This window comes from Electrona antarctica (assembly GCF_951216825.1).
Source record: "Electrona antarctica genome assembly, chromosome: 19".
Lineage (NCBI taxonomy): Eukaryota > Metazoa > Chordata > Actinopteri > Myctophiformes > Myctophidae > Electrona > Electrona antarctica.
In genome coordinates, this window is record NC_136800.1 from 35,461,188 (window position 1) to 35,488,815 (window position 27,628).

General features: G+C 40.6%; 3 protein-coding genes across 5 annotated transcripts; 1 reads left to right on the forward strand and 2 right to left on the reverse strand.

The window, feature by feature from the left end:
• Positions 1 to 751: 751 nt before the first annotated feature.
• Positions 752 to 7,418, forward strand: LOC306943925 (calcium and integrin-binding family member 3-like; the record flags this gene model as incomplete). Of its 2 annotated transcripts, XM_079530462.1 has the most annotated exons (6): positions 752 to 802; positions 1,507 to 1,541; positions 2,586 to 2,697; positions 3,356 to 3,503; positions 5,772 to 5,967; positions 6,195 to 7,418. In XM_079530462.1, the coding sequence occupies 6 exons, from the start codon at positions 752 to 754 to the stop codon at positions 6,214 to 6,216; spliced, it is 564 nt and encodes a 187-aa protein (XP_079386588.1). In that variant the 3' UTR covers positions 6,217 to 7,418. The 2 variants fall into 2 exon arrangements, with proteins under 2 accessions (XP_079386588.1, XP_079386589.1); XM_079530463.1 differs by lacking the exons at positions 1,507 to 1,541; positions 2,586 to 2,697.
• A 269-nt stretch (positions 7,419 to 7,687) lies between these two features.
• On the reverse strand, positions 7,688 to 14,082 carry LOC306943924 (ras-related protein Rab-8A). Its single transcript, XM_079530461.1, has 8 exons — positions 13,868 to 14,082; positions 13,048 to 13,108; positions 12,835 to 12,895; positions 12,575 to 12,652; positions 12,382 to 12,471; positions 12,193 to 12,258; positions 10,088 to 10,138; positions 7,688 to 9,772 (listed from the first exon to the last, which is right to left on the reverse strand). Exons 1-8 carry the CDS (start codon positions 13,989 to 13,991, stop codon positions 9,683 to 9,685), a joined length of 621 nt encoding a protein of 206 aa, XP_079386587.1. The 5' UTR covers positions 13,992 to 14,082; the 3' UTR covers positions 7,688 to 9,682.
• Positions 14,083 to 14,824: 742 nt separating this feature from the next.
• Positions 14,825 to 26,777, reverse strand: LOC306943690 (tropomyosin alpha-4 chain-like). 2 transcript variants are annotated; one of them, XM_079530200.1, is made up of 9 exons: positions 26,525 to 26,777; positions 23,799 to 23,924; positions 20,052 to 20,185; positions 19,156 to 19,273; positions 18,967 to 19,037; positions 17,810 to 17,885; positions 16,733 to 16,795; positions 15,750 to 15,819; positions 14,825 to 15,173 (listed from the first exon to the last, which is right to left on the reverse strand). In XM_079530200.1, exons 1-9 carry the CDS (start codon positions 26,636 to 26,638, stop codon positions 15,091 to 15,093), a joined length of 855 nt encoding a protein of 284 aa, XP_079386326.1. In that variant the 5' UTR covers positions 26,639 to 26,777; the 3' UTR covers positions 14,825 to 15,090. The 2 variants fall into 2 exon arrangements, with proteins under 2 accessions (XP_079386326.1, XP_079386327.1); XM_079530201.1 differs by lacking the exons at positions 23,799 to 23,924; positions 26,525 to 26,777 and adding an exon at positions 21,374 to 21,865.
• Positions 26,778 to 27,628: the final 851 nt, after the last annotated feature.

Consider the following 27,628-nt stretch of genomic DNA (forward strand, 5'->3'; position numbering starts at 1 on the left):
TGTTGTACATAGAAGCTATTATATAACAAGCTCATTTTCAAAGTTAAAAACAAACAAACAAATACTTCCAATTAGAATAATTTAACAGATGCACGTTGTTACTACTGAAATTAAGTGTAGTTGTTTTCCTGTCATCATGCCTTATTGTCAGTTGCAGGAAACTATTCTTCCTAATAATCCATCTTGTTTGTTCACTACCTTAATAGAGTGGTTCAAAATCATGTTCAGAATGATGTTAGCTTAGAAACTGTTCCTTTTGTCGTTCATAACCTATCATGCATATTATTTTCAAACCATCACATTACTTATGATCTTCATTACTTATGATCTTGCCAAATAAATGCACAACAATGAAGTTCTCAGCTAAAACAATGCTTGTCTCCCATCAGAAAGCCTATTTATGCCCACTACAAAACCCTGGTTCTAAAGCCATGTGTAACCTGAGTGCTGCGCGAGGCGTTGGCCATAGAGTTGCACTAAGGGGGTTGATACCACTCGGCATGATGCCGGACGACAGCCCCTGCTCATTGTCAAAGGGGCCGCTATTCACTTTGGAGAAAACGATGAAATGCTGCCATTATAATGGAGAACCAAAGGGCTCTATGGCTGCCTGACACCTGATACCCTCTTTGGCACTGGCACCCCTTCCTTTTGTCCCACCATTTAATATCTGACATATCCACAGGCTGTTCAAAAGCATTTCATGTTGGAGCTGCAATGGCCATGAGCTTAGGAATGTGTCCGCTTAGACATGGGGAATAAGCAGTCCATCTTTACAGCGCAACAGCTAGATGCATATCAGGTTAGTGATACCCCTTTATACTTTTACTATGTTGGTCTCATCTTTTTAAAAAAAGACATTTGAAACAAATTGCTTGACTCGGTTTGCACAGCGCTGCTATTTCACCAATTGTCTAAATTAGCGATGGACAAATACACATCAGAGGTATTGACAGACTTGTCAAACTGCGTTTGTTGGCTTATCTGTTTGCTCACAAAACAGAGTGACCAACAGTGACCAAAAGCAGTGAGAGGGACCAGGTGTTTGTGATGTCACAGATCACAGCCCCCTGTTGGCTGTATTCAAATCAAAAGGCCCCAAAAGGAGGACTGGTGGCATTTGTTGATTTAGGAGTTGTAGCTTTCACAGCCTCCTCTGAAGTTCTGGCCTAATTTAGAACTGGGCTTCATCTTTAGAAGTTTTCCAATTAACATCAAAGTAGCTACACAATCAAAGGGCTTTGCAGTTCAGAAGAAATGACATGTCATTGCACATTATATGGATAAAAAGGACTCCATGAAATGACTGTTAATCTGTAGAAATGTTGCTACGGATATTTGTTTATATTGTAGATAAAATGTATAAATAATGTTTACAACATAAAAAGCTATATAGCCTGCAGTTGCATAAAAGTGTATTAACTTTAGTTTCAATCTCATCTATCCCATATTGTTGGTTTCAGAGTAGTACATATTATTTAATAACATATATATATATATTTGCAGGATTGTACATATTTTACAAGAAAGGAAATTATCAGGTAAGTTAATCACTTTTTAAAATTCTTTAAAAAAAGTTTTGGCTTACTAACATGTACTAACTAAATATTATTGTTGCTCAAAGTTTAACAGTTCAATATCAGGAGACCAATGTGATTACCTTCCAGTAGCCTTCCCTTGAAACCAATTAATAAATACAGTAGTGTGTGTGTATACACACAAACACACACACACAAATGTTATGCAATGCAATCGCTTGGTCTTCAACCAGCCAAAATTCTCACATGTCTCCCCCCTGCTCCGCTCCCTGCACTGGCTCCCGGTCGCTGCCCGCACAGAATACAAAACTCTGATGTTGGCATTTAAAGCAACCAAAGGTATGGCTCCCCCATATCTTGCCAGCATGATTGAACCCTACAAACCCTCCCGCGCACTCAGATCAGCCAACGCAGGGAAGCTGGAAGTACCCTCACTAAAAACGCCGGGACAACGCTCCACACGTCCCAAACTCTTCTCCCTTCTGGCCCCAAAACTGTGGAATGCACTTCCCGTTGCAATCAGAACTGCAGCATCACTCCCGATCTTCCGCCGTAGTCTGAAAACCCACCTTTTCAGACTCCATCATGGCCCATAGCACTTACCCTACCCCCCTTAGACAGCACTTCTTAGACTTATATAGCATTTGAAACAGACTTATAGCATGTCATGTAGACAGCACAATAAGTGCATTGTATGTAGTCATAGCACTTCATAGTATATATGTACAGCATAGTATAGCATATATGTATAGTTTATATGTATAGTGTCATTATATAGATATGTTCTAGTTATAGTTTATATGTATAGTGTCATTATATAGATATGTTCTAGTCACGTTCTTAGCTTACGCATGTTTCGCGATAAATGCATTTTACATATGTGATGTATTCCCATGCTTTTTGTTCTTGCTTAATGTAAATCGCTCTGGATTAAGAGCGTCTGCTAAATGCCTAAATTGTAAATTGTAAATTGTAAATTGTAAATTGTAAATTGTAATGTTGTAATTCAATACTGAAAGTAGCATTTTTCTAAACGTTTCTTAACAGGCTGTTCTATCGCTATCGGGATTTGGCACCACAGCTTGTGCCACTCGACTACACCAGCCAGCCAGATGTGAAGCTACCATATGAGCTGATTGGCAGCATGCCAGAGCTGAAGGTAGATCCAGTGGCCCTCACGCACCCCACAGATCCCGCTCTCCCTGTGTTACTAATTCATAATTAATGGCCAACTAATCGACGGCGGTCCTTGACCGGTTATGTGTTATCCGACTCTTTTAAACTTGAAGAAAGTCCAATCGAGGGGACCCCGGTCAATTATGCGCCTCTTTACACACTGATGACGTGCTTCCTTCAAACCAAAAAAGCGGTCCAACTACAGTTGTAACTCAGGTCCATTTCACTAAGACTACTAGAGGGTTTAAGTGGTTAGGCTTTAGGGATTAGGAAGATTAGGAATACGTTTAGGGTTAGGTATAGATGTACTGAGGTTAAGTTTAGGAATATGGTTAGGTTTAGGAATAGTTTTAGGCCTACTAAGTTTAGGTTTAGGAATAAGGTTAGGTTTAGGTATAGTTTTATTGAGGTTACATTTAGGAATAAGGTTAGGTTTAGGCATAGTTTTACTGAGGTTACCTTTAGGAATACCTGGTGGCGACCATTCCGAATATATAAGAACACTTTGGACACTATTGGTTTGTCTTTCTAACTACATCAAATATTCACAATAGCCTACTGTACATGGCAATAATTAAAAAACAATTCCAATCCCATCATGGTTACCTTTAAGAGCAGTTGTTGCTTTCTCTTGTGATTAGGACAACCCATTCCGTCAAAGGATAGCTGAGGTATTCTCTGAGGATGGAGAAGGAAACATGACTCTGGATGACTTCCTGGATATGTTCTCAGTTCTGAGTGAGATGGCTCCACGTGACCTGAAGGCATACTATGCTTTTAAAATCTATGGTAAAGCATCATTTAATTAATTGTCCAAATGATGTAGCCGCAACAATAACAAAAAGCCAAATATATTGTAGTACCCTAAAACAAAATCAAGACACACTTGGAATTAATTTGTTTTTCTTGCATCTGATTTTGATCAGGATTGGCTACTTGATTTGAAACGGCTACTTGATTTGAATTCTGTCTAATGCATTTTCCCCAAATAATCAAGATTTTCAAAGATTTGCAAATTTTGTTAAGGGAAATGGATAACATATTTGAATTGCATTGCCTGAGATTGAATTGTCTTGTTTCTGTATCTATCGTTAAAAGACACATGTTATTCATTGTTATTGCTACTATATCGTTCGTCTCTGTCGTGTAGAAACTTTATACTGTATGTCCAAAACTGATACTTCTCAGGATTCAAATTAAAAAATAGCAGATGTAGCTCAAAACGCGTCTCTTCGCTTCTTTTGATGCTTTTGTGTGTCACTGTAGTATGATCAAGTAGTACAAAAAAAACACAAAACGTTTGAATATGGTTTCTGCCCGACAGCAACAATATTTTTATATTTATATTGAATGTATTTTTTCTTAATCTTCCGCAGTAACAACTATACAATGAATGTACAGTAACTACACTGCCATTCCTAAATTAAAGAAGCTATAGATAGAGCATGATGTACAGCCTAGGGAAAGTTATAAATTATTAACTAGCCAATTATTGAGAGGAACGGCTTGTGAAAGCCCAGTTTATTGTGCTCAGTGCCAGTGTCCCCCTAATTAACCAGCGCCGACAGATGAACTTGTTGCATACACAAAGTCATGGTCATGGGTCAATGAAAGTTTTCATCCATTATTCAAACCCAAAGTTGAAAAAAGGAAGAAAATCTTCAGGTTTTCAGCTACTGTAACTGTAATGAGGAAAACTAATGAACATGTGTAATCAGGGCCGGTTGTAGCCTGCTAGGGTCAGAGTGGCATTAGTGTGGGCAGGTATAAATAATAGGTAACTTGGGGGCGATACATAGCAAAGAGTTTAGAGAAGCAGTATCCATTCCAGAAGGTTCCAGTCCCTGAACAAATGGCATGACAAAACCATGCCAAAATGAGAAGCAGACAAGTATCTATTCCAGAAGGTTCCAGTCCCTGAACAAATGGCACAATAACATGGCAAATTAACAGCTGGCAAACAGCCAGCTCCTGCCATTGTGCCCTCAGGCCTGTCCAGTTTATGGCTGTGTGTTTGTGTGTGGTGTTATTGGATGGGTTCAATGTAAATAATCATTTATCCTTGGGGTAGTGTTTCTATTTTATTTTACTCTAATTTAAAAAGAACAGAGGTTTGCTGCTACCCTATGATTTGAGTCAGTGAGTAGGTTTATTTTTAACCTAAAATAAAATAGAAGTGCTTCATCCATATTTGAACATATAAACATTTATTTTATATACCGGTTATTAAATTAATATCTACCTATGGAGCCTTTCAGGGCCAAATGTTTTGATCATTTACCAAAAACAGAACTGGCTCCATATCCATGTACCTAGTAGTATATATTATTCAATATTAGCCTCCTGTTTCCTTTGGAAAAAATTCAGACAAATCACCCATAAGGAATTTGGTTTCTCAATGTTATTCAAGTCATGACAAACCTCTCTGTCTCACGCTCCGAGAGACACTGAGCAGGAGGCAGGTCTACTCTGTTCAGATGCATAGCATGAACAGACAGGCAGACAGGCGTGTAAACACCCAGCGCTCAATGTGTAAACATGGAGATAGCTTCTGTGCCCCAGCCTACTGTATCATTGCCTTTACAACTGTGTTTTCATTATAGGCTATAGCATTATTAAAATATAATATCTTAAGTTCTAGAAGATTTTCCTGTATATGCTAATAAATCCTAGTATATCCTATAATACAAGTTCAGTCTCTCTCTCCCATGGTCTCTTTCTCTATTGATGCCCTGGGTGTCACTCAGAAAAACGTTATAGAAAATTCAACTGTGACATGTCCCAGGCGAAATTAGTTGTGTTGGCTCAATGTGTCACTTGTGTCAGCCTACATAAACGGGTGGAAACATCCATAATTATGACAAACAAACAATAGCATTCAGAGCTTCAGCTAATGGATTCTCTCTCACACACACACGCACACACACACACACACACACACACACACACACACACACACACACACACACACACACACACACACACACACACACGAATACTGAAACTTGTGGCTCTAAAGAATGCATGACCAACACACTTTGTTTTACTTCCGAAAAGATTTCAACGACGACGACTTCATCTGCAGGTATGACCTGGAGAAGACCCTGAACAGGCTGACCCGCAACGAGCTGACAGAGGACGAGGTGAAGATGGTGTGTGAGAAAGTGCTGGATGAAGCTGACCTGGATAACGACGGCCGGCTGTCTCTGGAGGACTTCCAGAACATGATTGTCAGAGCGCCGGACTTCCTCAGGTAAAATAGTAATAACAAAACCACCATTTAATTGGGGGAAATATGTTGCCTTAGAGTTGCAGTAGATACATTATTAGTTAATGTATATGAAGCTGTGTTATTGTATTGTACTATTGTTATACAGTATTGTTAATAATGTTCTTATTCGGGTAGAACTATAACTTTGACCACAAAGAAATGGAACCAGGAGTGGAATAAACCTGGACTATTTTAATTTCTCTCCACAGCACCTTCCACATAAGGATATGATGCCATGCTGCCATACTTCCACCTGTCTTGCACTCAAGAGATGAACTGCAGAGACTGCTGCATCTGCAAATGTATTACTAATTTATACTTCCATCATATGACAGTGTTGGGTTTTTCTTTAAAACAGGTTATTTTCCGAAAGCAACACTGTCATCATACAAAGTATAAATTAGGCTTAAAGCTGGCATACCTACAGTATATAAGCCTCCTCGTCTCTGCATTTACAGAATGTCCACCATACTGTGAAAGAGAGGACAATGCCACCAAAGTGTTCTCCATTAAAAAAATACATTTTATGCATTTAGCTGATATTATAAAGCTTAACGATGCTGAAATATTTACAGTAAACCGTGTCACTCACACCTGTAAACAGCAGTGTTGAATAATGCTACTCTGGTACTGTACATCCCTCGTTGCCCCTTCAATCGGGACAAGGCTCATTAGCTATGACTGACCGTCAACATTCGTGTTGGCATTTATCAGGCTCAGTTACATCATCCGTCCATAAAGGAAACATCTGCCAGAATATTTCAATGGGCCATAGAGGGCCAATGGAGGGAGACATTTGTGTCATCAAAGCAGTCACGCTCCATTGTGACACCATACGGTCAACTGACAATGAGAACTTTCCGCTATCATTCTGACAATTTGCACTCAAACCAGTAAAGGACATTTCAGGTGAAATAAAGATGTTTTTCTTTTTTAAGAATCTTATTTTATTAAATCAAAAGTACACATATCTACAAATTGTAGATCCATTTTCCATGTGGTTTTTAGAAAGTATACAGTACAATTAAAGAGGTTCTCTTTATGTAATGTGATATTTACAGCGGTTTACTTTGTTGCTCAAAAGTATTTTTTTTCCTCCTCCTGCGTTCTTCGTTTCAGTGAAATAAAAATGTGGTCACTTATAAAACAAGGGAATGTAAATGACATGAATTTAATGACAATCACTAAAAACCAAGAGGGGAAGCATTTGACTATAATGCTAAATACAGCATTGTACATTTAAGATTTAAAGCCATCCTTCAAATGCGGGAACCACAGTTTATCTGCAGCTTAATGGACTCACTCCTACATACTGTACCAATCTTACGTAAATCAAGAACTAACTTTCACTGATGAACCACTACAGTTTTCTACTAATGGGGGGGTCTCACCCTAGATCCTGTTTTGGCTTTAGTGCAACGAAACAAAATAACTTGACGAAAAACCCACTTTATCAACTGTGTTGACAAGGATGTCTGAAAACACAAGGTCCAAATTTCACAATGCATAGCTCAAATAAGGGAGAAGTTGAGTATTCGGCATTAAGACAAAATGGTTGTGGTGTGGTAGTCATAAGGTCCTTGGATACTGAAAGGTGCAGGCTAGCAAAGAGGATCTCCTCTCAAATATTGTGCATCTCGTCAGAAGCTTGTCTTTTAGACAAGGAGCAAATATGGGAAGGGCAAAAGAAAAGGAGAGAAAATGCCATCAAATGAAAATGTTTAACACTCACCAAGAGTCAAAGGTTACATCACACATCGAATACATTTTAACTTGCATTTAAAAAATAAAATACTGTTTTGATTTTGGATGGTGACAATAGTGTGCCAATGGTGCCACCTAGCTGTCAAACAACAGACTGACGACTAACAAGACAATGCTCAGGGGGAAAAAGAAAAAACGTTTAGAGATCGATGTTGACTTGACTTCATAAGCCAAGAAAATATCACATTTTAAGTAAAGCAGAACCTGGCAGAGCAGTAGCACACAAGTTAACAAATTCTCATTTTTAACATCTATCCTACCATATTAAGAACATCCTTCCCAATGAACACAGGGACCTTGGAACAAAAAGGCATGGAATAGCAAAAATGAGCATGTTCATTTATAAAGTTATAGTCAAATTGAAGGAATAACTAGGTATGCCCAATATAGCTACCATTATGATCCATTAGATTATCAATTTGCTTGTGTTGCGAAACTATCACTTGGCACAGAAGACTACACACAAAACACACGTTACTGGTAAAGTGCAAGGAGGATTGCATGGGTAAGACGAGGGAGACCTGTTCACACTGTAACATGTCAGTGACATGACATGTCACATGACATGTCAGCCGATACCCCCGAGTGAACTGTATACAGTTTGAATTGCTGCTGCTGAAACCAGAGACGTCATATAGCTTGAACGTGAATCACAGCTAACTGAAGGCTGCTGCACCTCTAAACAGGTCAAATACAATGCAAGCAAACGTGTCTTTACAGTGGTCTAATCCATGGGTATGGATAAGTATAGCAAGTACACACTAATATTGTGCAAGTACTTAATGCATTATTTATGTGCAATTGTGTAGCAACACAACTTATGGTCAGGTTTATAATTATATACATGCTTACAATGGTGTTCCTGTGCTCTTGTAAGAAAGAACTGAACATTATGCATTAGGAAGATTTAAGGACTTGCACAGTATTATTCTGTACTTACTGGGACTAACATTGTAATATAAAATGTTATCCATTGTAACAATTATCTGCAAAGCATGAGTTGAAATGTCTTTGATATAAGAACCTATTTTAGAAAACAAAATCATGTAAAACTGGAATATTGTCCTACTGTAAGTGGTGCCAACCAGGCTTCAAGCACTTGAAAGTTACTTAAGGCTTGGAGACACAGACGTGAGGTAAACATCTCCATCATCACAAAATAAGTACATGAATAACGTTAAGGGCACGAGGGCAGGATGTGGAACAGGATCTGTTCTCTTACAGCCATTCCAAATGATTGTCAAGGACTACATGCAAACCAAAAAAGGTAGAATTTGGTTGGATTAAGAATTATTTTTAAATCAATTCTTCGTTCCTTGACTGCATTATGCTACCGATTCATTACCCTGCCCTTTCCTGAAATAGGATGTAGATGTGCGCACACAATACACATATAGCAACCGTTTCCTTAGACGACAAGCCAGTCAGCCTCTGGTTGGCATTTGCCACAAGAATGAATGCAGAGGACTAATAAAAATAGATCTAAATATCACATTATTACAATCCCCAAATATTTTAGATCAATTAAATATTTTCATTGTCTAATTAGGGGCTCCACCATTAAAGTTGTGCAACTAGGTGGGTGGAAGAATGACCATGAAGCAGAGAGACTTAACAACAGGAAGGAATAGCCCGCCTTTTGTGTGATGTGTAATATCTGGACAATACTCCCGCAATTGTCCTTCCCCAGTTAATGGGCAGTCCAACCCGTGGAGACGATGGTGTTCTGCAAGTCGAAGGAGCTACAGCACCAAAAGTCTTCAGAGGAGAACGGAGGGGGAGAGGCTCCCCTCTACGGGACAGCTGGAGATGGGACTGGGAGGACAGGCCAGAGTTAGGCAAGGACAGGGCGAGGAAGTAAAGGAGTGCTATAAGCAAGCACAGTCCAGGTGTTACCAGCATGCTGGTGGCCGGCATCTAAGGCCCTCAGACCTCAGAGCAATGCACAGCGGAAGAAGCTGCTCTTTTTCTGAGGCTCAGAGATCTTGACCCCATGGCTACCCCCCGCCGGCGCATTACCCTCCTGGAGGACAGACATTAAAAGAGAAAGGAACAGGTCATCGTTCTGCTATTTTGCGAGGAACTGAGCACATTGAAATAAGGAACTGAGCACACTGACACTAAGGGTTTCTTCAAAGTGGTCTCTCTTAGCTCGAGCAAGTTGTTTGGGTGCATTTATATACAAACAGAAGTGGAAGTTGCTGGCCAAACCTCAGAACTGTATATGATAGCATAGCGCATAAATACAAATTTGTTCATATAAATAAGCTATTCATATAATCAATATAACAGATAGATGTACGCAGTAAAATAAACTGATGAAAAGGATAATTCTTACCAATTTTGTGTCCATTTTGGATTTGATATCTCTCGCAAGTGTCAAAAACGCCTACAAGCAAAAAACACAAGGAAATGCAGTTTTGTTAAAGGAACTACTACTATTTTAAAACAGACACTAAATGTTTCCATTCCATGCCAGCTTGGTCCAATTACACTTTAATTCTGTATTTATTTGGAAGATAAAACAGAAATATGGACTTGAACAAAGAACTATGACATAGTAGGCTAAACTTATTTGGGTCAAATGCACATTAAAGACAATAGCAAGGAATGTATGGGGGATGGGTAGGGGGTCTTTATGCTCATTGCTTGAAGCAATGTATTTATTGTGTTTACATGGTGCGACATGGGGTAAAGGGGATTACGACGTTGTGCTTCTTAAGAGTCAGACATGTGAAAATGTATATTGAGGCGATCCAAATGACAAGATCAAAAGGGTAACCGGAGAACTCGCCGGATTTCCGACTCGCCGCGGATTAGTGTATTTTAGTTTTACTTATTAAATTACATTGAATGGAGAGAGAGAGAGGGGATAGTTGTTTAGAGTTTACACTAGATGAAGAAGAAAAGCTAAAGTTTAAACACCAAAGTACCGAAACAATGTAATTCATTAGTAAACAATATCCTGAAATATCATTGGTACCATCACTGGTATTCACATACTCACCTTTTTTCATTATCTAGCTCACCATTTAATTGCCCAAAATAATTTGATCACATTGGAAATTAACTATAACATCAGTGGGTTTGACATACTATACTGATGAAGACAGCATGTTAGCATAACGATGAAGACATTGAAACTTGTTTCTCTCCACTTTTCGCTGCGGCAAGTTGGTAAACCGGCAAGTTGTCCGGTATTCATCAAAAGTTGTAAAGTAAAATGTGAAGTTGAACCTACACAAGACCAACCTGACACGCATTGTCCATTTTATGGACGTTCTCGGTGATCGACAATACATTACGCTTAGAGTCAATAATGTGCTTTCATTAAAATAAAATAAAAGTGGGGATGTGCATATCCGACACGTTTTTCATCATTTGCCACCATTATATCATTAGGCTGAAATATGATTACAATGGGTAAACAAAAACTGCCGGGTTTTCACTGCACAACAGCACACAAAGTTAACAGGAAAGTATTCTGAAATACTACAGTTAACAGATTGTACATTGCTGTTGGTATTGTTCTCCATTTCGAAAGCTTTTTCTCTGCAAAACCAAACTGCACGCGAAACATCGGATAAAAAAAATGTGTATATTTAGTTACTATAACCTTTTTTATGTATAGAAAATTGTTTATAAACAAGCTGCTAAATAACGAGCCGTCTGCGTGCGTGCTCCCATTCCCTTACTGCTCTCTCTGTCCGACTGAGGAGGCTTTGCACTGTGTTCCGCTCAGCATAAACGAACTAGTGCACAAGAACCATGTTGGCACAAATAAGAGATTCGATAGGGAATCTATATTTTATATACACAAATTAACAAGTAAAAAGAAAAAACATGTTGCGATGTTTCCTGGTTTTAAAGCGGCCAGTGTCTCGACTCCTACCAGGCTCCCCGCTTATATGTGTTGCTATCGTGGGGCACAGGAGGGGTGTTTGTCTCGATCCCTCCACGCCGCAGTACCTCTCCCTTAACCAGGCTACATCTCCCCTCCGCCTATCCCCCACCGCTGGTCCACTCCCTGTGTCCTTTTCCCCTGGGAGAGAGTTGGGGAGCGGACTGTCTGCCACACGGTCCCTGAAGTTCCCCCGCTCCGGTGAGAACCAAGGGATTGTGTGGCAGTCAACAATGGTGGACATCGTAAACAAATGCAAATTTGGAACTGAAGACTGATGAGGGGGAGGGATTTATACAAAGTAGTGATGTCGTATGATACGACATCACTGGTACCACCAAATCAGATGGCCTGTTCTGAGACCTATTTCCATAAAAGCCCATATATATGATGAGAAGGCCTGATTGTTAAAAATTGTGTATTAGTGGTGAAGAAGACACATAGGGGAGCCCAAAAAACAAAAATAAAAGTTTAAGGACCTTTAAGTTTCCTTCAAAGTTTATATTTCCAAACACACACGACTAAGAGGAAGGGTTACTCACATTTTCCACATTGATATTGGCCTTTGCACTGGTCTCCATGAACTTGATCCCATACTCTAATGCCAGCTGAGTGCAAACAAGAACCATTTAAAAAAAGAAAAGAAAAGAAGAGTCAGAAGTCTCATCTCATGAGGGTATCGCACACACAAAATGTTAAAAATAATTCTTAAACTTATAGGAAAGCCTCACCTTTTCTCCCCTCTCTTTCGACACTTGCCTCTTGTCGTTGATGTCACACTTGTTGCCGAGGACCATCTTCTCCACGTCTGCCGACGCATGCTGATGAAGTAGAAAAAGACACAGACATGATAAACATGTCTATCATTCTTCAGCCTCACAGATAGTTTTAGTTCAGGCGATGAGGAGTTTGCATTAAGGTTACCTCCTCTATATTCCTTATCCAGTTCTTGATGTTTTCAAAGGACTTCTCATTGGTGATGTCGTAGACGAGCATGATGCCCTGCCATCAAAGAAAAAGAAGACATCAAGTTCTTTCCAAAAACATAGGAATGTACAATAGCCATTTATTGTGCATTTGTCAACATGGCAACCCTGACAAGTAACAAACAAAGATGGAGTTTGCCAACCACAATAAAATCCCCCAAAAAGAGGAAGAAGAAGGCAACCCAGGCTGACACTCACCATTGCTCCTCTGTAATAGGCTGTTGTTATTGTTCGGAAACGCTCCTGTCCTGCTGTGTCCCTGAAAAGGTCATGTTCAACATTTGACAGTTACAACAGAACATCATGTTCGACATTTTGAGTACAAAAAAAAGCTATCCATACAAACTAGTTAAATCTTGTGACAATAAGTAAGTCAGTGTCATTGTATTACTCAATGTCTGAATAACTTACCATATCTGTAACTTGATCTTCTTGCCATCTAGCTCTATTGTTCTAATCTTGAAATCGATGCCTGGAAGGAATACGGGGACAACCACAATAGTCATTATCAGCATAAACTGATGTTTTGATGAATTGAAAATGGTGGGCCCTATTGTAAACAAATGTAATGCTTTATTGTGTCGTCCACACAGTTAACAGTGTTTTTTGTATTGAGTTGTACTTGAAATGCACTGTAATTCTGCAAACTGTTACTAAATCAATCAATCAATGTTGATAGATACCACCACCACAGATTGTCAAACAGGGGGATCTACAGGGTTGTTATTTACTGGTCTGGAACTAGCCCAGTCATCCACTAGTCATCAAGACAAACTGGACATTAATACATGAAGAGAAGGAATACAACTCGCATAACTGCCCCGCATTAATCAGTTAGTGTACTATTTATATCATGACTGTGCTGTTTCAGTCCAGGCTGTAGACTGAGCCCAAGTGTTAGCCGCTGTGGGCTAGCTGCTAGCTGTCAAGCAGCTGCCGGGTGTGAGCGTTTATTACAAGCTAATCAGCTCCTCGTTTGTATTAAACAGTCCTCCTGAGGCCTGACACGGCATCATTTAACTGCGAATATATCGCCACACATGTCATGATGAAGTAACCACCAGCAAACACCAGTATCACATCACTGCGAAAGCAGGAAACACAAGTAGCATAGTAGCTAGCGTAGCTTCCCTTCCCTTTCCAGCAAATAGGCCTGTCCCCCCGTGACAGAATATAGAGGTTTTGTAAACACACACGTACAACGGTCAGTTTAGATTATAAAAAGACGTACCTATGGTTGAAATGAACGTTGAGTTAAAGGCATCTTCCGAAAACCTGAAAAGAACACAGGTCTTCCCGACACCGGAGTCCCCGATTAAAAGTAATTTAAACAAATAGTCGTACGTCTTCGCCATTCTTGATATTGCGGAAATCCCGCCTGGTGAAGATCTGAACTGAATGTACAGAAAAGACGCCCCCTATCGTTGGCTCACTCATCCTCTCCTACTACTGGCTCAAAGGTTCTTTCGTTTTTCAACATAACAATTTAACAAATGAAGAGTGGGCACCTCAATGTTAAATTACTGTAACCCTGAACTTCTTTTATAGAAATATAGGATAAGCCAGATGTGATATTTCAGGAGCAAATAGAAATGAATGTAGCCACACAAGATTATTTCAGGAGCAATTAATGTAGCCACACCATGTGTGTTTATGACTTATGCGTGCTGCACACAGAGTAGTAAAGAGTACACCATGTGGTTCTGAACTTTTTCAGGTAAGTGCCCCCCCAAAGTAATCATATTTGAAACTGGGGACAATAAGCAGTTGGAATGTAGGAGTTAAGGCATTACATTTAGATTGCCTCCGGTTCCAGATAAATAATTTACCTCTTTATTATTTCACAATTTGAACAGTTTTTAATAGTATAGTTGTATCACTTTTGATACAGCAATGGTATTATTTTTTTTATCTCTGTGTGTGTGGGTCTTGTTATGAAAGGCCATAAAAAGGCCCTAAAATGTCACTTCAATGTCGTCGTCGTCCCCCCAAAAAAAGAGGAAGAATTGCACAGGTTGAGAACCACTGGAGTACACTACACAGAATTAATCATTTTATAGCTCACACATATGTACAGTATACTCAAACTGCACATACTTGCATAAATACACTCATGCACACAGGAAGTGTTAACTGTCACCCCGGCGTCAGCTAATGGGGATCCATTCAATAAACAATAAACAATGCATCAATTGTTCCATGTCAACTTTATTTTATTTTTTTGTCTACAACACAATTTACAGCACCAACATTGAATTTCACGTATTGGTAATGGGCCCCAAAACATTATAAAAACATAAATATAAAAAAGGTGGTGGGTAAACACAGCCAAAAATAAGCATGTAACCTGGTTATAAAGAATGTACGGAATGTTGAAAATATTTTAAACAACAATTATCACTTTAAATAACCATGGGCCATTGGTTCTTCCCCTTTTCACTCTTCCAGATATTTTCACAAGCTGCCCAGCTCTTGGAGTGTTTGGTCCAGGACTTGGTGCATTTCCAGGTTCTCGTCTTTTGCACTTGTAAGGTTCGCTGAAATAAAGTGTTGAGATTTAAAACACTGGCAACATTGGCTTTAATTTGACAATTTGGTTACAACCAATGTAAGATTTGAGACTAATAACACTAAAAGAAAACAGAAAAAGTAAACAAAGAAACAGGACTGAAACCACGCAAGATAGATTACAAATATATTTATTGAAGCTTCATATTGACAGAAAGATGAAAGAAAGTAAATGGGGAAGAAACAAAAAGAGAAATTGTTTCCAGACAAGGCAGGAGAGACAGGAGGAAGAATCGAAAAGCTAGCAGATTGCATAGACTTTACAAGGTGTTCATATCATTGAGGGCATGGTCCAGCTCCTCGCTGATAGCCTTGTATTTCTGCTTCTGAGTGTACAATTCATCTGAAGGGCAGAGAGCAGGCAGGTGCAGCAGGGTCAGAGGAGAAAGTAGAAGTGACAGGGAAACAATGGAGAGGGAGATTGAAAGAAAGTTAAGAATACTAATAGTTTGGAAAGGTAAAAGTTCAAAAGAGAAACATGGCAGAGCACCACAGGAATGAGAGGGGAAAACATGTTATCTTGAAAATAAATCAATTAAGTGTACCTTCTAGGTCATCAATGCTCTTTTCCAGTTTAGCGACTGTCCGTTCCGCGAACTCTGCACGGGTCTCAGCCTATGGAAAGATGTTAAGATGTTAACTCACCTACTGCACAATCAATCTTTATTTCAGACTAACATGGTCCATAACAATAAACAATACAGGGGACAACACAACAAAATTAAAAACAGCAACAAAAACATATACAACTAGATAAAGTGCCCCTTGGGGCACAGGTCAGGGGCAGGTCAGGTTGTGGCCTCCTGGTGACGCTATGATAGGCCAATGTGAAAAGGGTGCCATTTCTTCTTAAGCCTTGGATGGCAATTGTTTGATTTGAAGCATTTTGTTCCAAAAATGCGTTTTGCAAAAATCCACCTGTTGGTGGCACTATAACAAGCCAATGTGAAAAGGGTGGGATATATTCGTCAGCCTAGTAGGAAAGTCTGTGAAAGATTTCACGTAAATTCCACACTGCGTTCATGATTTGAGGCTTTTTGTTCAAAACGGGCCAATCCTGCAAACTTTGAAAGCCAATTAGGATGGAATATGAAATATCGGACAGATCCGTCTTGAACACATGACTATAGAGATACTGTGTAACGATTTGCGGGATTTTTGGACAGAATCTGGAGGAGTAATATAAAAAAAAATGTTTTACAAAAGTCAGCCTCCTGGTGGCGCTATAACAGGCCGTTCTGGAAGATTTGGGGCAGAGGTTCATCGTTGGCATTCAGGGAGTGTGTGTGTGCAACATTTGACACCGTCCGGGTTAACGGTGCCGGAGATTAGCTGGTAACAGACGGACAGACGCACACACAATGCTGCTCTTCTTAGGCATGGTCAAAGTTATTATGATTTCATTGTTTGAGTCATTCAACCTCATCATGAAACTGTACATTAGATTCCTGAGAACAGCACAGACAGGACATGCATTGTAAAGACTGCATTCCACCTAAAACACAAATCAGGAAAGACATGAACTTGCCTCTTTGAGTCTGTCACTCAGCACCTTGATCTCCTCTTCATATTTGTCTTCTTTCACAGAGTACTACAGAGACAGAAACCATACAATAAAATCAGTTTGTCTTTTTTTGTCAAACACAGCTTACCCACATTTCTAACCATACATAATTAAATATGTATCGTCTACTTTTATATTACGCTTTATGGTAACTGATACCGGACTGAGACAGGCCAAGTGACATTAAATGGCCACTTCACCCCTTTGGCAACCAGATCTTATTTTAATGATGTTTGGGAGACAAGAAACACTTTCCTGGGGTTTGTATGTGGGTAATATGTGTTTTTAGATAAATGAGAAAGAGGTTGCACATCAGCAATGGTTTTCAGTGGAGTGCTAAACCCAAATCCAGTATACATCAAAAAAAAATTAAAAAAAAATCCAGCACATCCAAAAATGTAATAAATGGCAGACAAAGTACTCACATTTCCATTTCTTTATTGGCACACACCAAAAAGGAACGCTTACGCGTTTCGGCTATGCAGCTCTGATGAAGGCTGCGTAGCCGAAACTCGTAAGCCATTTTTTGATGGGTTTTTAGATATTTTAGTATTTCAAAGTGTCTGTGATGTCATGGACACTGGTCTCACAGCTGGATTACTACAATGGCCATGATGCTTTGCTGCACTCACCCCACCTTATGGAGAGGGAGAGGGCTGTCTTACTGAGACAACATGTAGTCCAGGAAGGAAGTGAGACCAGTGTCCATGACATCACTGGCACTTTGAAATGCTAAAATATCTAAAAAACATGCATTACACACATAAAAACCCCAGGAAAGTGTTTCTTATCTCCCAAACATCATTAGAATAAGATCTGGTTGCAAAAGGGGTGAAGTGGCCCTTTAATAGAAGATACTTTTTAAGAAAAGAAAGTCCCTCGCCTTTGCATCCAATTCATTTGTTTTCTTCAATAAAATCCTTAAAAACGCATGTGTGGCTGTTCGCTTTTTATGATGATCAAAGATTTCATACATTATCACAGGTGTTTTTATCACAGGTGTTTGTGTCACCTCAGATGAATAAAATGCTGCTGGCTCACCTTGTCAGACTGAGCCTCTAGAGACTTGAGGTTGTTGGTGACATTCTTCAGCTCCTCCTCCATATCGCCACATTTTCTGCATGATTGAAGAATTATGTCAAAATGAGCATTTACTGAGGTTGAATGGGTTTAAGTCTGTTGCACAATGTATGACTAAGAGTATGTTTCCCATTCAAAGTATGACTGCCAGGAAGTGGATTTGAAATGAAATACTGTCACAAGGCCTTAAGGCGATTTGTCATTGTCTGTCTATCATCAAAGGGACAATTTACTGCACTTGGCCTAGACAGTGAAAGCATCAATATGTACAGTATACTCAAACATACTCAAAATGTATCTCATTTCAGCTGCTGTGAGACACCAACTACTATAACAGGATATTGTAAATATTACCACTGTTAATAAAGGCCATGTCAAAAAGACACTAATGTATTATGAATATGGTTTGGTCATGGCATGATGTGAAGTTTTAGAATGCCTCATGAGCGGGGAAAAAAGTACTTGATACTTAATCACTTAATTATAAACGCCTCAAATGAAGGGGCACGTAACCACATTTGGCATAATGGAGTATTACATAGCATGTGATACAAGTAATTAAAAGTTAGATTTTTTTAGGAAGTTACTCAAGTAATGTTTTGATAGGTACAGTGGAGAGAGACAGAAACACTGAGACTAGGGGAGAGACATGCTCAAATGGTCCAGCCAGCCGGGAATCAAACCAGGGACTCGCCGTCAGGGATTTGAGCCCATAGACATATAAAGGTAGACACCTCCTTCGCCGCTGCAAGTCATTGGAGCGACCTTTCTTGCACAGATGGTGGAAGTGCGCCCATAGTTATATGGACATGAGTGTCATGGCAGCATCCAGTCATGTGATTCACGTCCCTTCCTTTCATTACGTTCCTTGGCACCAAGGTGGAAGCTTGCCCTCCGCCCCAGAGCCGTAAGAGGCGTCTACCTTTCTATGTCCATGTTTGAGCCCATGGGGTACGTGCCCCAACAACTTTTTGCCATTTGCTGAAGAGGCACAGAAAGGTTTTCCATAATGCTATGCAATACTCCACAATGACAAGTAAACAGATTCCGATGTCCAAAGTTGGCAAAGTGCCCCTTTAGTTGTTAAGACAGGTGCACACGCGCGCACACACACTTACAGTTCTGATATTTCTGCCCTCTCCTCTGCTCTCTCCAGCTCACCCTCCAGGATAACCAGTTTGCGGGCAACCTGAATTGGAAAAACAAACATAATATAAATGTCATTGTTGAACTGTACAACAGAAGATTTAAAATCACTTTTTCGCTCCTCTATTAAGTAACTAAAATAAGAAACTTCTTGTGTTTACCTCCTCGTATTTGCGGTCAGCCTCCTCAGCAATGTGTTTGGCTTCTTTCAGTTGCATCTCCTGGATCTCCATCTTCTCTTCATCTCTCATTGCTCTGTTCTCAATCACCTTCATGCCTCTGAAGAGGAACAACATTCGTTAGACATTATCTCTTAGATTTAAGGTGTTTGCACACTGGTGCTTTTTTTGGCCGAATATCGGAGCGAATTTCGGAGGACGTAAAAAAGAAATCAATTTCACTGCCGCCGAATATTTTGTCCGTATACATTTTTTTCAAGCGATAGGATGACATCCCCCATCATATATAACCATCACCCCTCCTGGGAGGCAGAAGTTAGTCCGACATACCAATAGTCCGACATATGTGGCCAGTTAAGACTCACCTGTGGCTCTGACATGTGTGGCCGGTTATGACTCACCCGTGGCTCCAACATGCTTGGCCGGTTAAGACTCACCCTTGGCTTGCACGTGCGGTTAGGGTTAGGTTAGGGTTTGGGGTAGGGTGTCGGACTGTTAGTACGTCGGACCAAAGATATGTACCTGCCCGTCCCACAGGGCAAAACATCATTATACAATATGCTCTGGCAACACCAAACTGAGATTAGGTCAGATTTCAGGTTTTTCAAGAGCCAAATTAGCAGGCCAATCCCTGAACCACTTAAACCTGCTTTAAAAATGTTCAGAAATAGCAGATCTACAAGCTCTTACAAACACATTGCACAATTTTGACTCGATTATGCCTATGACATGCCCAAAATAGGTAGCTCAGGGTTAATGTGCATTGTGCTATAGTATTTATTTATTTTCATTTTGAGACTAGAATGGAAGCAAGTTTTCCCAGAACTCCAACATCTAAGAACGGTCCAGTTTGGGTTCTACTGAGGTCAGATTCTAACCTCTCACTCTCATCTGCCGACTTCTCCGCCTCCTCCAGTTTCTGCAGTGCTGTAGCCAGTCTCTCCTGGGCTCGGTCCAACTCCTCCTCTACCAGCTGAATCCTACGGTTCAGACCTGCCACATCGCCCTCAGCCTGGGGGGAGGCCAGGGAACAAAGAGAGGTCAGAGGTTAAACAGCAATCCTGAAAAACTTGGTGGAACAAGCTTTTGGGGCAACCTGTGAAGCCATTACTGTTGAAAACAGACAGCCACAAAATCCATTTACTGGTTTTATAATTAAGCTTTTGTGGTCGTAAGTTATCGAACTGTACTCTAGACTAGAGAAGTGGTTTCTCAAACTTATTTATTTCAAGACTTACTTTACTCTTACAGTGAGTCCAATGGAACTAAATGGCAGGGCCATTTGGTTCCATTTTGTACACTCCTCTGACTCTCATCATTACAGACTACAGACCTGCAAGATTGAAGGGTCCATTTGGAAATTGGAACCCCCGCAAGGAACCCTGGGGGTCCTTGCTTGAGAACCACTGGTCTAGAGGATATTATTAACAATTAGTAAAGCAGCTGACTGTGTGTATTTGATCAACACACCTTTTTTGACAGTTCACTAATGATGGCAAATAGGAGCTGACCTTTTTAACACGGAACTCAACCGTGATCAAGTTGTAGCCTACATGTAATGTAAACATAGTGGCTGTGTGTACTAACAGCATGTTACTTTTCAGCCTGTTTCCTGTGGGACTGATAACACAGATACGTTCTCTTCCTGTGTTGGCTACTAGGGTGAGACTGCATGGGAGCAGGAGAGGAGAATTGCGCCTCTCTCAAACCCCATTCATTGTTCAGAATGTTTAATATCCATTAAAGAACTCAGCCTACTTGACAAAAACGACGCCTATTTATTTAATCACTTGCAAACACACACTTTGAACGGGATCATTTATCTATCTATTCGCACTCTAAAGACATGTTTGTTTTACTTTCGATGTCCGATATGACGACCATACAAAGTTACAATTGAGACATTGGAGTAAAGTTGCCTAGGCGAGGCTGACGCGCCCTGACCAGGATATTCGAGTTTATGTTTCTTCGTACTGACTGCAGGAAATAGGCGAACTACAAGCTCACAACGAATGGCAAATGAAATGCCGTGTGAGCTTGTAGATCGGCTATTTTCACATTAAGTGCCATCCCGGGGGCGCTAGACCGCAGTACCTGCCCAGACTTTTAACCATTATTTTCACAACTTTTTTCAACAATAATTAGCCTTCACGTGTAACGCGTGAGTTATCTCCAAGTTCTTAATGATGAAACATCTCACTCTTTCGTGTCCTTCTCGTTCCGTGTCCAGATCTCTTTGTATAACCAGTGCGCGATCCTCTGCATCATCCGCTTGTTGCTGAAGAGCTTGGATCTTCTTCTTAATCGCTTCCATTATCCAACGATTTGCTTCTTTCTTTCTTCTTACAGGTAGTTAAAAATGCGACAAGAAAAGTCAACCCCCGGCCCCTTCGAAGCCAATTCGGGTTATTTTAGGATAAATCCCACCCAATCTACAGTTGATGAGCGAGTTTCTGAAGAAAAGTTGGTGTTCTACTACTGTTTCATTAGACGCAAAACTTCGTTAGGGAGGAATTCAAGGAAGTGCAGATAAAGGGTCGGGAGTTTCCAGGAAATTTATGGTCAGATCCTCCAATCCAGGGAAGAAGGCAGAAGCTCGTCTCTAGATGACATCATAGTGACGGGGGAGGAAGGCTGAAGCTCCTAGTCTTTTTTTTCTCCACAAAAGAGGTGTGTGAGGAAGGATTTGACTCTGCCATTGTGGACTTATATGGCATGCGTAAAGAGTTGCCTGGTCTGCATTTTTCATGCACTCGCACTGATTAGTTTGTGTGTTTGTGTGTGTGTGTGTGTGTGTGTGTGTGTGTGTGTGTGTCCGCGCGCGCGCGCGCCAACTCTAAGTATGTGCCCAGACAAGTCAGTGCAAAACAAACTAATATACACCCACTTCTACAAAATGAAAGGCCATCCAGAGGTTTACTTCATAGGCGGCTCCCTCACAAAGGAGTTGGACCTAACCTCTAACAAGGGTTCTTAAGTTTCCTCTTGGAATGTAAATTGATTTGGTTGCAGGCATGACCTGCAGCCATTGGGTGGCGACACATTCTCTCTACTGACCCCTTCTCCCCACTAGTGTGCTACACCGACCTATCTGTATACATCATGATTGTGATTATAGATTTTATAAAACAGGACTATTTGAAATGATCACACACACACACATATTAATAAGTCATAAGAACATTGGGATTAGACATAGGGTAAAGAGGTTTTGAGCAGATGGGTTAGGTTATCTGTGACAGACATGGTTGTAAACTGACCTTTGACATCAGAGCCCTTATCTGTGCTGTCACTGATATAAGTTTCAGCATACAACAGTGGATTGCTTTCATTTGACACAAAGATATTTAGGTCATGTTTCACAAACACGTGACATGAGCGCAATTTAAATAATCATTAGTTAACTCAACCAGGACAGATCAGCTACCAGTACCAACTGGTGACTCAGTCTTTACTGATAGATAAATAAGACCAGAGTGGTGAAATATTTACTCAAACCGCCCCACTGCCCTTCCTGTCTCGCCCAGCTCTCACAGGAAAATGAGTATACCACAAACTATTTGTTGCAGAGGGCAAAAATATTGCCTGAACCAGTTTGAACAGACATGGTTGCATCTGAGCAATATAAATGTGATCATCTGATATCACGGTTATTGCCCAGTACTTCAATCACATGCAGTAGTAGTACCTCATAAAATCTCATCATTTATGACGGCATATTGTGTAGCTATATGCTGTAAGGCCATACAAGGGGAGAATGTCTGCGATATCCCCACAGGAAAAAGCCCAGAGCATTGATTTCATAAGACACTGGAGTATGGGTTCTCTGTTTGCTTAAGCTGCATTCCAAAGATTCCTGGGTGGCTACAGGGTAGCCAAGCTTGAGAAATAGCTGTGTTGTTACAGACCACTGTATGAATCAATGGTAATTAGCAATAAATGAATACATGTGAAGAGAGTCAGTCATCGCTAAAGGATCAGCATTCGATTTACTTTTTTATTTTCTTCTTCTTCAAATCAGTCCTTTCAGAGAAAGTTGGATTGTGTTCGACCAGTTCGGGTTTAATAGCTGCTATTAGAGCAGATTCAAAAAATGGAGGCCTGTAACATGGACTTTACCCACCCTAAGTAGTTCTTATGTGTTTGAGACGGATATGCAAATAATGTCTCTGTTTAATGTATACAAATCTCAGAGATTTGGCCTTGAATGGGCAATCCTTTCGCTAATCTATTGTAATTTGAGAGGGGCAATCTATGCGTTCAAGACACAACAGTGAGTCACTGTGGGAGTGTGGGTTATAGAACCACCTCGACTGTGAATCACAGTGATAACCGAGTAACTTCAATGTCTTTTCCTCTACATATTATAGGCAAGAGATGTGCTGTTTGTACAGCTTGAACTTGCCTTTACAGGTTCAACTATTTAGTATGGAATGTTAACTGGTTCAACAGAAAGCGTTAGATTTTTGCTAATAGTATATGACAAACCCTGTAATGGTCGGTGATGCTGTGAGGTGACTAAAGGCCAGGTGGGTCAGGACTCTTCTAATTTATATGACTGATTAATTGATTATAGTGTGACTCTTGTTTTAGACAGGTCCTTGCTTGCTTTATGGTGCACTTACGTCTGTGGCCTTTTTCTCAGACAGCTCCAGTTTCTCCTGCGCATCCTTTAGGGCCTCAGAGTACTTGTCCAACTCATCCTCTGTTCCCTTCATCTTTTTCTGTATAGCAAGCAGCTCATCCTCCAACTAAAGGACAGAAAACCAACAAATAGGAGGAAGTCAGGAAGGATACAGAAATATCCTATTCATCATTTTCTTTGTGAAATTACCAGGAACATTTCTCCATCTCCACTGTTTAGTAAAAGCCACGGTATAGTGCTGTGGTTTTTGTGACATTCATAGTCAGGGATGGCCAGGTTAGGTATTTGTCAAACGAATGAGATTTGGAATGTTAATTACCGTAGTAAGAGCTTTCAAACCGTAGCCACTTATAGAGGGACGTGGTTAACACCCATAAGTAGGGGCTTGATAAATACCAACACAGATTTCTCCTAGCTGGTTCTGGATGTTTTACCTGGTTTGCTGGGTGTATTGATACTGAAGACAAATAGCATTTGTAGTGTTTGACTGCAGAAAACACAAGTTGAAACATCAGTCACTCTTGCAAAATAATAATAAAACGTCGAGTGCCAGTCGAGTGCTCCAGCATTTTATTTGAGTAGTCTCTTTTGAAGTGCCTAGGTAACTTTCTTGTAGTGTAGTTTGTGCCCTGTCTCAGTCTCATGCTCTGAGGTTGACTCCCCCACTGGAGCCAAGAATAGCAAAGCGAGCATCACTTAGCACTGTTGGACCCCTTGCCACCCAAACACACTACACAGATCTGTAATAACCTCCTAGGATTTCACCAAGACTTGCCATTGATGTCCAAGATCTGCTGGCGAGTGCATGTGTCAGGGAGCTTGACAACTGTCATTACCTTGCACTCTCTGTGCATGAGGGACCTAAACTGGATTCCTTCCATTCTTTCTAATGTAGATCCTAGCAGTGCATGTGTCACACCAGCTTCCCCACGCTCTGGCATCCCCGCCCTGCTGACATCATCTCCCACAGTGCCGTAATTGCCTTGATTTAGATGCCTCACGCGTATTATTACACCTCTAACTTCTTGATTTGCTTGTCTCATGTGGTTCCACAAGGCATGCTTTATCTATACAGTCACACCTCCTTGAAATATCAAGTCATCTACCATTGCCCCACCACTGATCATTTTGATGATGATGCGAGAGTGTGGACTTTACAATTCACATTAAAGACACACCTGCCTTTAGCTCAGTCCAGAGCCATATAATAGGCTCTGGCTCAGTCTAAGGTTGCCCCATGGTTTACATTTTGTTAAGTCCACTAAATGTTTTTTTTATTACATGTATTTGAATACCCTTTACAGCACTTCAATCTGTCATTTATTTTATTTGTTTTTTTCTTAACTTTAGAATTTTTTAATGTTTATAAGTTTATAAAATGTATGAGTTTTAAACCTTAGTCTTCCTATTGTGGATTATGATTTATTATGTTTTTATGTAGTCAATGGTCATCCTATTCCGGAAAGCACTTAAACTCCTATATTATTTAATGTAGCCTACCAGCTACAATCCGGCCAATCACTTTTGGCGTCTTCACTTTTCTGTCCTCACCTTTTATCCTCAATATGTACTTTGCTCAGCCAATCAACTCATTGCTATGGGGTGATCAGCCAATCAAATCATCGCGTTTGTGTTCACTAGCTAGCGCCCCTCAAAAAGATGATTTGAATAAGTTGATAATCAAGTCTTATAACTAAATATGGGCATGTATCTGGTCCCCCCATTTCCATCATTCCATGTACCTGTCTCCTGATCAGTTTTATCTATTTCCTGACCTCATGTGACCCTTCGTAAGCAATCAATCTATGATCACATTTATAATGGTGATATAGAGTTGGAAGTGAAGCTTATTCTGGTCAACCTACAGTAAGTGATGCTGTGTCCCCAGGGTCCTGTAACTCCTCACCACCACCACCAAAGTGGTCGTGGGGAGCAGGGCGGCAGCTGGGTTAGTCAGACTTTATTCGGGCGGTGCTGTTGCTTCCATGTCTCAGTAATCCCTTTGGTGTACTCAGTATGTGATGTCTCTAGCAGCCATCAGTCTGCCATTCTGTTTGTACGTCCCTGTGGGGCATCCTCCTCCTGGCCACCAGGAGAACACTGGGCTTGTGGGCTCAACCTCAGCTGTTGTAGCATCATTTGTTGCTCTGAGAGATGCTTGACATTTTTGTTTTTTGGGGAGGACGGTGGGAGGTGGGGCAGAAGGTCTCACAACTGATTGTAATGTTATGGTTTGTTTATACAGTATACATAATAATAAATATATATATGAGAGAGAGAGAGAGAGAGAGAGAGAGAGAGAGAGAGAGAGAGAGAGAGAGAGAGAGAGAGAGAGAGAGAGAGAGAGAGAGAGAGAGAGAGAGAGAGAGAGAGAAAGAAGGTATATGAGACATTTAAGTGAAACTTATTTAAATGATCCTAAGGTGGATTACTAGCGTCATTAAGACGTTAAAATAAGCATTCAAAAAATTATTTCCTTCCCATCTATATAGTCTGGGGTAGAAAGTAGCATATAGACAATAACACAAGTAAAGGATTTTCATTAGAATTAGAATTACAGACAGCATACACATATACACAAATAATGTGTAACCCTAACCCTAACCCTAATGTAATGTCACACGCTTAGTGCTTCCAGGACAGCTTTAACACTGACTGGACCCATCCATCCTGCAAACTCCACCAGTCCCACCAACACAGTCTCACCAGTTTGCACTTATCCTCTGCTGCCTTCTTGTCGGACTCGGCCTGCTCTGCCCTGTCGATGGCATTCTCCTTGTCCAATTTCAGCATCTGCATCTTCTTCTTTATGGCCTCCATGTTGACGGTTGGGATTCCCTTTGAGTGTCCTTCGCAAAGGTCCTGATAGAGAGGGAGAAGCCAGTGGCCGCGGGAGGGGACGAGAGAAGCAGAGACGATAGTGGAGCAAAGGAGGAGAGGATGCAAACTGAGCCCTCAGTACAGCTCCTGCTGCTTTCAACTTGACTGGAGGTTTTGGAAACGGCCCCAGTCCCCAGTGACAGCCCTTTCCAGCCGTCTACCCCTTCTTGCCAATCCCCGCCCTGGCTACCCCGAGAACTTACTATACCCCCCCACCACCACTACCTCCCTTCCTTGCCCTCCCCTCCCTGTATAATCTAAACCTCTCAAGAGCTCTCAGGAGAAATGTCTCAGTATAGCGGCTCTGGTAATATTCTGCCTATCTCCTTATTTGGATTGTTTTTTCTTCACCTTTTTTTCTTTTTTTAAGCAAGAGAAGAATAACAGATAGTAAAGAGTGAGGCCCAAAACTCTGGAAACCCAAAAGGACCTTGTTTCAATTAACAGAGCTGCAATCGGAGTCACTGAACATTCCATTTGCTCTATCGGAACGGTTGTGTGTGTGTCGATGTTGGAGCAGAGGAATGTTCAAAATTGATGTTAATACCAGAGTTGGTTGGAAAGGACATAGTTGTCATTCTAATGCTGAATGAAAAAGAACTGTGTGGAAAGAAAGGACCCAGCCAAAGAAAATGAAGAGAAAGAGCCTACTGCACGTTCTCTACTTGAGGCTTTTACAGTCAAGCTGTAAAGGCATAAACTACAGCTCTTCAGCAATTAAGATCTATTTAATTACTACTGTCTACAATTAGATTGGTTTCCTGGAATTCCTACAGCATTCAGTATAATTGTACTTGTCTTCCAGAGTGGTTGGCATAGAAATTAGAGAGACCAAGCTTTTGATACTATATGTTCATCCATAGCCACACTTAAACAACCGAGAAGGAAAACATTATACATCTGTAAGGAAGACAGAGAAGAAGACCTAAC

Bases quoted from the DNA above. Each gene is read 5' to 3' on its own strand.
- LOC306943690 (XM_079530200.1), bottom strand. From the start codon at position 26,638: ATGGAGGCCATAAAGAAGAAGATGCAGATGCTGAAATTGGACAAGGAG. The intron at 23,925-26,524 runs GTGAGACTGTGT...TCTGTCCTTTAG, and splicing joins CAGAGGATAAGTGCAAACTG to TTGGAGGATGAGCTGCTTGC. The intron at 17,886-18,966 runs GTAAGTGTGTGT...TCAATCATGCAG, and splicing joins AGGGCAGAAATATCAGAACT to AAAATGTGGCGATATGGAGG.
- LOC306943924 (XM_079530461.1), bottom strand. From the start codon at position 13,991: ATGGCGAAGACGTACGACTATTTGTTTAAATTACTTTTAATCGGGGAC. The intron at 13,109-13,867 runs GTACGTCTTTTT...TATTCCTTCCAG, and splicing joins AACGTTCATTTCAACCATAG to GCATCGATTTCAAGATTAGA. The intron at 12,472-12,574 runs GTAACCTTAATG...CTACTTCATCAG, and splicing joins GGATAAGGAATATAGAGGAG to CATGCGTCGGCAGACGTGGA.